Source organism: Vombatus ursinus, unplaced genomic scaffold (assembly GCF_900497805.2).
Source record: "Vombatus ursinus unplaced genomic scaffold, bare-nosed wombat genome assembly UNPS02010461.1, whole genome shotgun sequence".
Classification (NCBI taxonomy): Eukaryota; Metazoa; Chordata; class Mammalia; order Diprotodontia; family Vombatidae; genus Vombatus; species Vombatus ursinus.
In genome coordinates this window covers 9,735,377-9,750,929 of record NW_020950239.1, presented here as the reverse complement: position 1 = coordinate 9,750,929, position 15,553 = coordinate 9,735,377, and the positions used below count along the sequence as shown (strand labels likewise).

Here is a 15,553-nt window from a genome sequence, read left to right as displayed (position 1 = left end):
AAGAAAAAAGAATGATTTTGAGCAAATAATTTTAACTGTTATAAATACCCAAAATAACTATAAAGCATATATGAAGAAAGAAGCTATTTGTATCCAGAGAAAGAACTGATAAATAGAAGTATGTATAGAATAATTTTATATGCGTGTGTATATATATACACACATGCATACATATATACATACATATATACATGTGTGTATGTGTGTATACATTATATATTATATATATAAATACCTATTTGTATCTAATGGTAACTATCTCTAGGGTAGGCAGGGGGAAGGAGGAAAAATATTTACATGATAATTTTGTTGTATATTTGAAAGGAATATCAAGTTGTACATAGTAGATTTGCAGTTTCATGTGCAATCATATTTTTATTATGCTATGTCATGGAAATGCTTGTTTTATTCCATAAATTAAAAATAAAATAATTTTTAAAAGAATCAAAGCCTGGGTAGGTCTAAGAACATAGGGTTAGACAGATTCCTAACCAGGGTAAAATATTTTATGGAGCCATGGGAAGGGCTTTGAGTGACAGGTTAAAGAGTTTATATTTGATGTGGTAGGACATGGTCAGCTCCTGGAAGTTTTTGAGTAATGGAACAATATATCCAAACCCGTGCATTAGGAGCAAAGACAAAAAAAAAAAATTATAATCAGCCTAACAAGCTATAACCTTTGCCAAGAAATAGCTTTGAATTTTTCTCCCTGTCCAAGTTATTTACTTCAAAGACTAAATTTCCCTATGTAATAATAACAAGCCTGTCACATAGATAAAATGAGTCTTGATGGTGATATAATGTGATTTGTCAAAACATCCTCAGTGACTCAAGCAAAGCCCATTATCCTTACTGACATCTGTCTCTCTCATAAACCATCTCTTATTTGCCTTTCATTTGAAAGTGGAGAAAAACTATTACCCGGATGTCCTGAATAGTCTAGAGATTTAGTGAAAGACGCTGAGATTTTTCTTTTGTCAAGATAAACAGCAGATGACGGCTTTGTTTCAAATTCCATTCAAATTGGGATTTTGTAGCACTAAAAGACACATTTGGCTTACCAGCTAGTGAGCGAGCCAAGATTTGGGCAAATGGGCTGAGAAAAGCATGCCGTGTGTATGACTGTTGTAACCATCGGCTCAAAGAGAGTTCAATAGAAAGGATTTCAAAGCTCTTATTAAAACAGTAACCAATCGCATCTCTAAAACACTGATAATGAAGCATGCCTCTTGGCAGGAAGGTGATGGACTAGACATTTTCAGATGTGGCTAATGTGTCCATTTGTTTTGCTTGACTAAATGTATGTGTTACAATGGAGGGCTTCTATTTGGGGAGTGGGGTAAGTTAGTAAGAGAAGAATTTTAATAAGAAAAGAGAATCAATAAAACATTAAAAAACATGAAAATAAAACACAAAGAAATTTAGAGAGGGACATGGGGCAATTTTGTTGCTAGTTTTAAAATTCTTATATATACTTAAAAACTGTAATCAAAGTTCACCATTTTATTGATAATCCTCTTTTCTTCTTTGCATATGGAAGTATGTATGTATTGACAATGATTAAATTCATAAGAAAAAAACAAAAGAAAAAAAGACAAAACAAAATAAATAAATAAAATGTTAAAGAAGAAAGAATTTTCAAATTCTCTGTGATATTGAGAGGACTTGGTTCCTGAAGCTATCTTTCCAAAGACAAAGAGAAATTGAAATGGAAATAACATCATAATAATAGCTAATGTTTTCTATGTTCAACAACTCTGTGAGGAGCTCCAAACTCAGAGTTAGGAAGATCTGAGTTCAAATTTGACCTCAGACGCTTACTAGCTGTGTGACCCTGGGCAAGTCACCTAATCCCCGTTTGTCTTCGTTTTTTTTCATCTGTAAAATGGGAATAATAAAAGCACCTACCTCCCAGTGTTATTGTCATTATCAAGTGAGATAATATTTGTAAAGAACTTACCATGGTGCTATACAAATGTTAGCTATTAGTGTAAATATTATTGTCTCCATTTTACAGATGAGAAAACTGAGGCTCAAAGTACCTCAGGGTCATTCAACCAATAACTGCCTGAATCAAAACTCTAGCCTAGTTCTAACTCCAAAGCGCTTTCTCTATAACCTTGACTGTGGCTTAATCCTAACATTCTGCTTGGACCTCAGAGAAGCTAACATTTATATCATGCTCTTTGGGGTTGCCAGGGAGATACGGATGCAGGAGATTTATGCCTGCTGATCAGCATAGAAATACCCCAGCATTGCCCTCCTCATTCCTTTAGTTCTGTCCCCAGGCTGAGGGAAAGGAAGGGCAGAGGCTGCTGCCTGATCTATCTGCCCCTAAAAATATGGACCTGGGAACAAAAGCACCAGATGGGAGAAGCTGGTGTGGGACCCAGGGCAGGCAGGCAGTGTAGACTCACAAGTCCATTGAAGCCCTCACTGCTGTATAGGCAGTTGTACTGGGGGGATGGATAGGTGGCCAAGAGAGAAGGAGCAAAGCAGAGGTGTTCCCCAGGAAGCAAATTTGATAAGCAGTTGTCTGGGAGACCAGAGGAGTAGAAGGTTCCCCAAAGAAAGAAAAGCAAGGAAATCAACAGCTAGTGAGCTAGAGAGACAGAGTGGGAGCCCCGAGGACAGCAATTCCTCCTCTCTCTGCTTCTTCAATAAGGGAGAGGCGTGCTTGTGTCCCAATCTCTTTTTCTTAAGGATTTGTTTGTTTTCTCTTTAATTTTTGTTTGAAAGCCAGCTCTCTGGGATAGATATGGTTAATCATTGTGTTACCATGGTTTTGTATCTCCTTTTCTCATTGATTCTTTCCCAAGACCGGCTTGAAAGGAAAACCAAAACCAGAAATGAAGGAAGGAAGGAAGGAAGGAAGGAAGGAAGGAAGGAAGGAAGGAAGGAAGGAAGGAAGGATGGATGGAAGGAAGGAAGGAAGGAAGGAAGGAAGGATGGATGGAAGGAAGGAAGGAAGGAAGGGAAGGAAGAAGGAAAGGAGGAAGGAGGGAAGAAGGGAAATATGAAGGAAAGAAGAAGGGAAGTGAAGGAGGGAGGAAGAGGAAGGGGGAAGGAAGAAGAGAGGGAAGGATGCTGAGAAGGAAGTAAGGAAGGAGGAAATAAACATTTATATAGCACCTACACATTTGTTAAATGTCCAAGTTCGGAGAAGCCCAGGTCTCTCCTGAATCCAAGTACAACACATTTTCCATCACAGAGGTGGGGGGCAGGGTGCAGTTTGAGAAGGAGGGAGAGAGGTTATTGGTATAATTGAAACAATATATACAAAGATCCAGGTTTCTACGTATGCGTCTTTTGACTTGAAATCCAAATTTCTTCCCACTTCCCCATACTGACTCCGAGAGTTACAGATGTGCTTGGGCAGGGCAGAGATAAGACAGATAAAGCCTCAACTGGATAAATATCTGTCTGTTACTCAGCTGCAGAGCAAGCGTTCAGTCATTTGTCGGTCAGCCAACTCCCCCGTCTCCTCTGGTCTTTCTCTCGGTATTTCTTTTCTAATTAGAACCTTTGGTTGCTAGCGGACAAAGAAAGGAATAACAGCCAAAACTCAAATCCCTCCAAATTTCTGTATGATGCGAGATTTTATTAATTTTTCAACGTCTGAAACTTTGAAGTCTGTGGATTCTGAATTTGTGAACTCCAATTTTGTCTTAATATTCCTTCTCATCTTTCCTCACCATTATCACTGATAATTATGGATCAATTATGCGTTATTGGTGTACATAACACAGTAGATATAAGATGAGACAAATCTCCATTCTCCAGGTAGAGAGATACAGGACAAAAGTGGGGGGGAAGGCATCTGTTGGAAATATACAATAAAGTGGGGCACTCCCTCAACTTGCATGTGAGTCACCCAGATAAGGCTAATCCATGTTCAGTATACTCAGTGGGTCCAAATCCACTCAAAACCATAACTCATAAGCCCCTACCTATGTATTTACCTATATTAATCAGTTAGAGGACACAATTTACTCAAAGCAAAGGCATTTAATAAAATAGTGTAGTAAGCAGCAAGAAAATATTTCCTATCTCCACTTCCCCCAAAACCTGAGGCATATTTTCCTATAAATACATACACCATCAAGGGGAAGAGTAAACATGAGTAGAGAGCCACGGTGGAGGGGAGTATGTGTGACTAAGGCACAGCTGTAACAGAATACCCAACTAAGAAATACATGTGACCATGTAGGTCATACCATGTAAGGGTAACTCACTCCTTCAGGGCTCCAGTGCCACTGATATCTTCTGGAAACGTTATTTCACTGCTCCTGACAGGGCTGCTGCCTGTAGGATTTGGATCTTCTGCAGGGCAGGCAGCTTCTGCTGAGTGTGTAGACACTGCTGGGTAGACACTGCATTACTCCAGGCTGGGCATGTGTGTCTGCTGCTTGACAGCACTCCGCTGGTCCCACGATCACTGGTCAGACACAGCTCCATTTAGGCGTAAGATTGTGGAACTCTGGTCTGCTTCCAGATTCCGGCTTCAGCTGGGCCTTAGATTTGGGAACCACCTCTTCCTCACAGGACAAAAAACAGGACCTCCCATTGTTTTGTAAGCTTAAAGCCCAGAGGCTTGGTTTTTTGGGGGGTTTTTTTGGGGGGGAGGTGTTTTTGCTAGACCTTGGGGGGAGGGGAGGGAAGGAGAAAAGCAAAAATCTTAAAACATTCAATCTTCAGACTAAGATTTTTCCTAGTGGTTTTTCTCCATTAAAGTGGGGTTATATCAGTCCATTTCTCCTAGTCTTTACAGGGATGGGCGCTTCCTTTCCAAAAGGAGATTCCTTCCCCCAAGCCTCAAAGTACTTTGGAACACAGAGCAGCTAAATTTGTGTTTTCTGTTTCCTAAAGCACATCTCTATTAGAGACTTAGAGTTAAAAATTTTTGTGCCTCCCTGCATAATTTCTGATTGCTAAATTTCTCTCAATCTAGATTTTTTTCTTTTTTCTTTGTTTTTTGGTGGGGAGGCAATTGGGATTAAGTGACTTGCTCAAGGTCACACAGCTAGTCAGTATCTGAGGCTGGATTTGAACCTAGGTCCTCCTGACTCCAGGGCTGGTGCTCTATCCACTGCATCACCTAGCTGCCCCTAGATTTTTTTTTTTCAAAAGGGAGAAAATTTCAAGTAAACTGCCAAAGGTTCTCTGGGTTCAAATCCAGAACTTTGGTCTCCCATGGAGATGAATGGGAAGATAAAAAAATATATACAGGAGTAAAAGCAAAGACCGGGGGGCAAGGTCATTGTTGCTTTCCTGCCTGGTGGCATTCTTGACTTTTTGTGGATATATATATATATCCAGCAAAACTTTTCCAGACTTCGAGCTCACCTACAAGGTGAATTCTGGGCAGTGGTTGGACCCAAAAGGTAGTCATTCATTGCTTCATGTCCATTTGGAAGATCTCCAGAGTAATGTCTGTATTTGGCTCTTTGCCATTTGACATCTTTATCAATGACCTGGAAAAAGGCAGACATAGCATACCTACCCAATTGTTAGATGATGTAAAACTGAGAGGGAGACTAAAATACTGGATTCCAAAAGATCTACACAAGAAGAATAATGGATTGAATCAATAAGTTTTTTTTTTTTTGATGGGGTAAATGTAAGAAGGTTTGCATAGGGATTTAATAAATAAACTTTATAAGTAAAAACTGGGAGAGATGTGACTGGCAAAGATACAACTTAGGAGTCTTAATGGATTGTGAGCTCAGTAGCAGCCAGTGATGTGATATGGAAGCCAAGAAAGTTTATGCAGTCTTAGGCAGAATTAAGAAATGAAGCATAGGAGGCAGCTAGGTGGCGCTGCAGTGGATGGAGCACGTGCCCTGGAGTCAGGAGTACCTGAGTTCAAATGTGACCTCAGATACTTACTAGCTGTATAAGCCTGGACAAGTCACTTGACCCAAATTACCTCCAAAAGGGGGGGAAAAATGAAAGGAAGCACATACAAGAAAAGGATGTCGATAATCCTACTGTCCTCTACCTTAGTCAGAGCATATATGGAGTATTATCCTCAATTCTGGATGTCATGTGGAAGAGAAACGTTGATAATTTTTCTTGGCCGTAGAAGGCAAAGCTCTCAGTGGGAGGAAGCTACAAAGAGGCAAATTCCGATTTGTTTCAAGGAGAAACTTCCTGACATTGAAGTTATCCAAAAGCAGAATGAGTTGCTTCAGGAGGTAATGAGTTCCCTCTTACTTGAGAGCTCCAAGCAGAGACAGGAAGATTCCTCATCAGCATTCTTGTTTTCAGGTATGGGTCAAACTAGTTAGCCTCCAAAGTCCTTGCTGTCTCAAGATTCCGAGATACAGAATGTTAAAAGAAGCCACAAAAATATTCATTGACAGAATGAATCACTTTGGTAAATTATCAGGATAAAAAATAAACCTATAAAAATTACCAGCTTCTCAATGGATGGTAGGGAAGAGGGAGGGAGAGAATTTTGAACTGAAAATAAAAAAGTTTTAAAAGGATAAAAAATTACCAGAATTCCTGTACATTACTAACAAAGAGAGAGTTAAGAAGAATCACAGAATTTAAGAGTTGGAAGAGACACGATAGGAACCCCCCACTATAATATACTTGACAAGTGATTGTCTCAGTGTGCGTTTAAAGACCCCCAAGGAGTGGGAGCCTACCACCTCCTTAGGCAGTCTGTTCCATTTTTAGATAGCTCTAATTGTTAGGGAGTTTTTCCTGATATCAAGATTAAATTGGTTCCTTTGAAACTTCTATGAATTGCTTCTGATTCTCATGAAGAGTTGGGCACGACTGAAATGACTCAACAACAATTGCCTACTTTAGCCAAACAGAACTAGTCTAATCTGGAGACAGTGACAGCCCTTTCAATATGTGAAGACAGCTAACATGTCTCCCCCCAATCTTCTCCAGGTTAAACATGCCCAGTTCCTTCAATCCATCCTAAGGTGTTACAAATTCAAGGACCTTTACCATCTGGGTTACCCTCTTCTGGATGAAAATTCCAAAAAGAGAAATTTCATTTAAGATAACAACAAAATGCATTATAAATCTGGAAACAAACTTACCAAAATATAGAGGGTTTATATAAACATAACTACAAAGCAATTTCAGGAAAAAAGAGCACCTAAATAATTAGACAGATTTTCAATAAGTCATGCCTAATAAAGTAATAACACTCAAATTATTCTACAGATTTAATTATATACCAATTAAATTAATAAAGGAATACTTTATAGAATCAGGCAAAACATTTAAAAATTCACTTGGACAATAAAAAGTCAAAAGTTTCAGAGGAAAAAAAGGAGTTTTATACTACCAGCTTGCAAATTATATTACAAAGCAGAAAATACCAAAATTCTCTGGTACTAGATAGAAAATAGAAAAGTAGATCAGTGAAATAGGCAGATCTAGAAGAGCTAAGATCTAGACCCCAAAGTACACGACAATTTAATATTGGATAAGCTCATATACACAAACTACTGGGAGAGAGATGTTTTTGTTGTTCAGCCTGCTCTGTTGGGAAAACTGGTGGGAAAAAAAGGGTTAGATCAACACACACAACAATAAATTCCAAATAAATCTGTAATATAGATACCAAAAGGTATACTACTAAAAAAATTAGAGAAGAATGGAAGATTATATCTTTCACAGGTATAGATGGGGAGAAATTTTGTAAGCAGACACTAGTTAGAAGATACTACAAATAAGATAAATTACATCAATTACAAAATATTTATAGCTTTTGCACAAATAAAATCATTTCAGTTAGAATCAAAATAAAAGATATGGACTAGAGAAAGTCTTTGTATTAGATAGCTCTAATTAAAGTCTGACATCCAAAATCTACGGGGAATTGACACAAGTCTATAAAATTAAGAGTCATTCCCTGATAGAAGTGGTTAAAATGCAGTTGTCAAAAGAAGTAAAAAACGAAATATATCGTTACCACCTAAATATGTACAAAATCACTAATACTGTAAGAAATACAAATTAAACAATTCTGAGGTCCTCATATACATCAAGCTAACAGAGACAGTAAAAAATGGAAAAGCCTGATTTTGAGGTACTGTTGGAAGACAGACCTGTTAATTCAGTGCTGGTAGAGATAAGAATTGGTTCAACTCTTCTGGAATATATTTGGAATTACTCAAGAAAAAACTGCTAAATCATTCTTAACCTTTGACCAAGAGATTCTACTTTTGGGACTATCTCCTAAAGAGACTGAAAGAAAGTACTCAGGTGTAGAAAAAACTTCATAGCAGCATAATTTGGGGTAGTAAAAAGTTAAAAACAAAATACATGCCCCCAATTTGAGGACTGGCTGATTAAATTCTGGTGTATGAATGTAATGCAATGCTATTGCACAGTAAATACTGACAAATATGAAGACTTCAGAGAAACATAGGAAGACGTATATGAAGTGACGCAAAGCAAAGAAAGGCCCAAGAGAACTCTATATACAATCACCACAATGCGAGCAAAGGCAATACTTGGAGCCAATAAAGCCTGGCTTAAATACAGGGATCTATTTCTATTAACAAGTAATAAAATCAGTTCAGAAAATGAAATTTGTAAAGGGCTCTGTGGAGAAGCATCTCCCACATCAAAATAAAATGTTTAATTTTTTTAAAGCAACTGCAAATGATTTTATCATGGAAAGAGATAAGAAATGAAGCTCAGACACTTCCTACTCTCTTTGCAAAGGTGAGTAACTATGGGTATGAAATATTTCATATACAGTGCCATCAGGCAGAGTACAGTTGCACAGGTCTGACCATGTCTGTTTACTCAGCAAACTAGTGATTCCCTATCACCTCCAGGATCAAATACAAAATCCTCTGTTGGTGTTCAAAGTCGTTTATAACTAACCCCACACCTGTGCCACCCCACCCCACCCTACAGTCTTCTTACATGGACTCTTCCATCCAGTGACACTGGCCTCCTGGCTGTTCCACGAACAAGAGCTTCCATCTCAGTTTTGGACATTTCTGGCTGTCCCCCATGCCAGGAACACTCTCCCTCCTCATCTCCACCTCCCAGCTTCCTTGGCTTCCATCAGCTTAAATCCCACCTACTACAGGAAGCCTTTTCCAGTGTCTTTCAATTCTAGTGCCTTCCTTCTGTTCATTATTTCCTATTTATCTTACATATAGTTTGTGTGTACATATTTGTTTGCTTCTTGTCTTTCCCACTAGATTGTAAGCTCCTTGAGGGCAAAGATTGTCTTTTGCTTTTCTTGGTATCCCAAGCACAGTGCCTAGCACATAATAGGTGCTTAATAAATGTTTAATGACTAACTTTTGCTAAATTGTTTTTTTTTTTCTCTTTCCTTCTAAATCTTTGTTATAAGGAATGGTCGTAAGGAGGTGTGATAGGAGCAATATCCCAAGGTTCACCTCCTTCAGACTAAACTAATTTTTCCTTAAAGATACTGAAATCATCCTCAAGATTTAATTGGTTTGGGGTCTAAAGGCATGTACCACTGATGAACCTTCCTGGTTGTTTCTGTACCAAAAAGTCAGGATGTGAAGAGTTAACAGAGGCGCTCTCAAGCTTCGGATGGATTTATTATCATGGTCAACACACAGAATTGGGAAAGATGTTCAATACAAAAATGAGACAATGTTGTATCTCTGCTGAATATCCTTTCCCTGCTATGCTACATAAACCTCTTTTTGTCAGCTATTGCATGTCTTACGAGTGTCTTGCTTCGTTCCGGTCTTGAACTTGAACCACCAATCCAGCCTAAGTCAGGTCTGGGCTACTACATGTGTGGCATAGTAGTGGCCATAGTGAAATAAAGGAAGCAGAATGCAGTAGAAGGTGAGTCCTACGTATTATTCCATGTGTCCTGTAATCCTTGTGTTGGCCACTCACTAGGATGCTCCTGTCATTGTCCCAGGAGCATTAGAGAATCAATTATCTGTAGACATGCAGCAACCAGAGACAGATGTGTCTTTTAAAAAAAATTTGCCCTGAAGATATTAAATGCTATAAACTCACTAGCTGAATTTGTATAATTTTTGTATTGGGAATGATATTGATCTCCAGGCCACTAGCTGTGGTAGGCCTATTTGGGCCTTACCTAAAGGTTGGGATTTAGGGACTGTCTAAACACTAAGCTGAAGGAACTCTCTGGAATTTTTTTTTATGGTGTGTGGGTAGCTGACGGAAACTGTGCCATATGGACTTTGTTGTGACTGGTGCCTAGCACTAGGGGAACCACTTGAAAGAGTAATTCTTGAACCTTCCCTAGAAGCCCAGAGACCTACATGGAACTGAGAATATGGACAAATGTGACAAACAGCAGGAAGGTTGCATTGGTTTCTCAAATTAAGAAGCAGAATAGACAATAACTCTCTCTCTCTCTCTCTCTCTCTCTCTCTCTCTCTGTCTCTGTCTCTCTCTCTCTCTCTCTCTGACTTTCCATGAGGGATGAATGAGAGTCCATGCGGAATGGAACTCAGTAAGGTCTCAGAGCCCTCTTCCACTCTGAAAAAAAATGGCCACTGCTTGAATTATGCAGCTAGAACACTTAGACCAGGCTAGAGCCATGTCTGGATGCCTCTGCTGTTCTGATGGGAGATTGGCCACTTGGAGGGCCCTGAGGCATGGATGCACTGGTCACCTCAACTCACTGTAGGGACCTGTTGGTTCTGATCCCTATTAGTGTTCCAACAGGGCAGCGCAAGCTTTGGCTGCCTTCAGGCCCCATGACAGAATATTGGGCTGTCCCTAAGCCCAATAAGTGCACTCTTGCTCACGAGGCCTGCAGTTTTCTGATTGCCACCTTGGAAAGTACTGGACCAGATAGATGAGTTTACTATAGTTCCTTATTGGTTTTTACTGGTCATTGTTTCATTTAGGAGCTTTTAAAATCTTTGCTCTGGTGTTTGTCAAAGGGTATTGGATTTGATTAGGACTCTTCATGTCACCATCTTAACCAGAAGTTTTCTGACTACTTTCTCTACGGTGACAATGAAATAGATATCACGATCTTATATTGAGACTCAAGAAATAATAATAATAATAATGACAGCTAATAGTTATATAGTACTCTAAGGCCTGCAAAGTGTTTATCTCAATTTATCTTCACAACAATCATGGGAAGTGATATTATTTTAGACTGAAAGATGACTGAAAAGTTGCCTGGGTACATAGTAGGTACTTAATAAATGCTTGTTGACTGACTGAGGATGGGAAGGTGATTTCATGTCAGTCCTCACAACCAAACAAGTCTAACCAAGATACTGGTGACAGACCCTCCCTCATCATTAGCTGACTTGTGATTTATTGTTCAGCCTTTGTGGTGTGTATTTCTCTTTAGAGCGCCAATCTGCTAGACCTCTCAAAGATGGAAATTAATTTTCCCTTCCCTTCATGCTCTAACAGGCTTTGCTCTCCGGATCTCAATCACCATTAGCTCTATCCCTCCGGACATGATTTAACAATGCCGTTGGACAATGTTTACAATGAAAGAACACTAACATCTTCTCCATTTAAAAAGAAAATAAAGCTAGAAAATACTTAGTTTTTATTTCACAACAAAGGCCCCTGATTTTTTTTCTTTAAGAAAACAAACAATTCATTTTAACTCTACATTAAATGTTTATTTAATCTTTAAGAGAACATAATGCTATAGGAGGAGTCTTCTTGGAAATAGCAGTTGAAGGAAAAGCTTAGTGCTTCGACCGCCATGTTTTCCTTGCTCCTGAGGTTAGGGTGATGGGAAAAAGTTCAAATACCACCTGTCTGAGCTGTGGACATGTCCCCAGATGACTAACAACACCTTGCAAAGAACAGTGTGACTTGGCAGCTAAAACACAAAAGAGAATTGAGGTCTTTGGCTACATCTTCCTACTCAATCCACTCCAGTGAGTCCCCATTACTTCCCGGATTAAAATATAAAATACTGTTTGTCTTTTATAAGCTTGTCTTTATAACTTTTCTAGCCCTTCAGAAAATGGTCCCTTTGTTTCCGGTCTTCTTACACCTTCCTCATCTCCAACTGCTTGTCCATCCAGTGACACAAGACCCTCCATCTCCAGACTCCATACGTTTCCATGGGCTGACTCCCCATCGTGCCTGGAACTCTCTTCCTCCTCATCTGTGTCTCCAGGCTTCCTTGCCTTCCTTCACTCTCAGCTAGTCAGCAGACAAGCACTTATTAAGTCCCTAGTATATGCCAGGCACTCTGCTAGGGCTGAGGATACAAAGAAAGGCAAAAGACAATCTCTGCACTCAAGGAGCTTACAATCAACCCCTTTACAGAAAGTTTGGCTTAATGAAAAGAGTACTTGCCTCAGGTATGGGACCCCGGGGTTCTAGTCCTGGCTGTTTACTTAATTAGGAGAACAACCAAAAGAGTGCTGACTCTGGAGTCCAAGAACCTGGGTTCAAATCCTGCCTTTTTGGCTTACTATCTGTGTGCCTCTGTGCAATGTCACCTCCCTGAGCCTCAGTTTCTCCATCTAAAATGAGTGGTTTGGACAAAATGGCCCCAGCTCCTTTTCATCTCAAGTCCTATGATCCTTTATAGTCACTCCTCTGGGCATCAGTTTCCTCAGCAGTAAAATGAGATAATTGGATGATCTCTGGAATCCTTTCCAGTTCTAAAATCTGTACCCATGAAGACAACTATTGGATGATCCTTAGACACCTCAGCCACCTTGGCTCTCGGGGAGTTAGTGAAAAAAAATTCCCTGAGCTCTATTTATTTATTTATTTTTTGCTTTATGGTGAGGCCATGGGGGTTAAGTGACTTGCCCAGGGTCATACAGCTAATAAGTGTTAAGTGTCTGAGGCTGGATTGAACTCAGGTCCTCCTGGCTCCAAGACCAGAGCTCTATAAACTGCGCCTCCTAGCTGCCCCCCTGAGCTCTATTTACAGGAGTCTCTGAAGTAGCCTCCGTGAACCGTTAGCTACACTTAGACATAACCTCTGGATATGTGGGTCTTCAGCATACACATATTAAATCAGACTACCATATTTCCTGGAGAGAAAGTATATTTAAAATAAGCCTTCTTTTTTTATACTCAAATAAGCCCAAAGGATGATGCTACCTGGCTCAATTCATATGACTGAAATGGAAGGAGCTTCGAAATCAGCATGATCTGAAAAGCCACAATTAATCTAGAGTCCGACTGTCCAAAAGCCTCGCTGACTATAAAAATAATGTTTGTTCAGCGCTGTTCCTTCACCTTGGGGTTATGTAACTATTACTCGTTGCATGCTGATTGCATTTCAACAAACATTAAACTAGGGCTTCTCTGTGCAAGGCACTATGCTATGTGTGAGGAACAAAAAGAAATGAAAAAACGACAATATTGAACTTAAAGAATGGGGGGAGAGCTGAGCTGAACTGCACACAAATCACTTCGACGCAAAGGAGACCCAGGGCAAAAGGAGAAGAAGCAGGTCCTGAAGAGAGAGAAAGATGGTTATGGGAGGAGAATGGATGCTAATGGGAAACAACTGAGGTTGGTGGTCCCTTCCCTCACATTGCCCCCAGCTCCACAGGCAACCATGTGACTCATATATTCGATGACCCAAGGCCCTCAAGCCACTCAGGACTCAAAATTCTAAAGAATCTGAGACAAAGAGCAGATGAGCTCTAACAGGAGACTGTCCCATGGGGTGAGGCAAGGCAGTGGGGTAGTCTGGACCTTGGAAATCAGGGTGTTTTCTGAGATAACTAATCTGGAATGACGAACAGAGACTCAGTAAACTTAACTACGAGCCACAATAAGTTGAGCACCTGGGGAAGGGAGCAGGTCTCAGGGGAGTTAAGCCTCAGTATACAAACATCTTGGAAACTGGGGCATTACTAGTGAAACTGGTTTTCATTGACTTGAAGCAGAGATACTGGCAAAATTCTCTAATAAAATTTGAGGGAAGACCAAATAAAGGAAGGGATATTTTGTATGGCTAAGGAGTATCAGGGAAGGTATCATGAAAGAGGTGGCCTCTGAGCTGGACCTTGAAAGAAGAAAAGACTTATAACGCAGAGATGAGGAAGGAGTCCATCACCCTTGTCAGCCCCCAAGCATGGCGGCTGATTCGTTCAAATATTCAGATTCAGAAGAGTAGCAGGCAAGACTGGAGAAGTTAGTGGCTCATTTTGATTGGAACAGCATTTGTGAATGTAAGTCGCATAAAATAAGACTGGAAATGTGGGTTAGGGACAGATTGTGGAGAACCAGGCTAGGAAACATTGCGTTTATCTTATTGGGCAATAGGGAACCAATGACATTTTCTGAATAGAAGCATACTACATTGGGACAGACACATTTTCTATAAAGGTTGGAACACAGACAGAGGAGACATTGGAGGCAGGGAGACCAGCAAAAAGGCTTTTACAATAATTTGGGGTGAGAAGTGACAAGAACATGAATGTGGGTGATAGCAGCCTGAGTGAGAAGGAGAGAAAGGAAATAGTATCAAGAGGAATTGGCTGAAATAAGGGAATTTGCTTTGCTTGAATTGCTTTCTCAACAGAGGAAGGGGAGAGGGAAAGGATGTTCACTTGAAAATAAAATAAAATTGAATTAAAAATAAAACAATCAGAAAAAGAATCAATGGCACTTAATAACCTATTATATGGAGGGGAGGGGGAAGGGAGAACGAAAGAGTCAAAGGTGACCAAAGGTGTGCTGGTAAATGCTTAACAACCAGTTCTTTGAAAACCAATACCCATTTTTAAGATTAATCTGAACCATTAACATTTTTTCCATCACTTTCTCAAATGTAAACCAGAGGAATCCACTTTATTTACAAACGATTCTTAGCTCCTCCGTGAGTACAAAAACCAGGGGCTGCAGGATTTGGCCACAGGGCCGTAGTTTGACCCTTGATCTGGCAAATCAACAAAACAATAAATTAAGCCTTCATGTGTATCTTTGACCTTTTCCGAAGTATTACTGTTGACACTGAAAATGTAATACTCTGTTCTAGTTGGTCCCAGCCAACCTTGGCTCAGGTAACCCCAAATGGACTGGAAGGATGGAGAGAGATAAAGAGATGAGTCATGATGAGGATGGCAAGCAGGTTCTGGGGGAATGAGACAAATGGGTAGCAGATGGAAGGAGAGAAGAATGTAAATTCTACCTAGCACAAATGAGTTGTGCAAATTCAACTGGGGGAAAACGAGATTAATCCTAAAGGAAATTAATTATAATTTAAAATAGAAACAGCAAATTTTCTAATTGGAAGAAATTTCTTAATGTGAAATAAAAAATTACACAGAATTTTAAAATGCGCTTTATTTTGCAAAAAGGGACTCCTCCAGGTAGTTACTGCCCAGGGCTCTGCTGTCTTAGCCATCAAGACATCAGTTCACTTACTTTCTTTGAAGTCGGACAACTGGGTCAGCCAGGAGGTCGGTGAGATCTAGCTTCCTCCCTTTCTCGATGACATCTCGGTGTTTCCGAACAAATAACCATCCAATATGGGAAAAGAAAAAGCCCCGCTGTGCATTGTGGGGGTCAGCATCCGTTTCTGAGTATTTGTGATGCACTCGATGGTCCCGCGACCACTCAAAGATGTCATTCTGCA

The 15,553-nt window shown here is 39.9% G+C and overlaps 1 protein-coding gene across 1 annotated transcript in view; it reads right to left on the bottom strand.

Annotated features, from left to right (window-relative positions):
* Positions 1–15,553, bottom strand: part of SCD5 (stearoyl-CoA desaturase 5) — a 76,874-nt gene that overhangs the window by 13,421 nt on the left and 47,900 nt on the right. Inside the window, exon 3 of the mRNA XM_027854562.1 lies at positions 15,343–15,548. Coding sequence (XP_027710363.1) covers positions 15,343–15,548 — 206 coding nt within the window. The remainder of the gene's footprint in view (positions 1–15,342; positions 15,549–15,553) is intronic.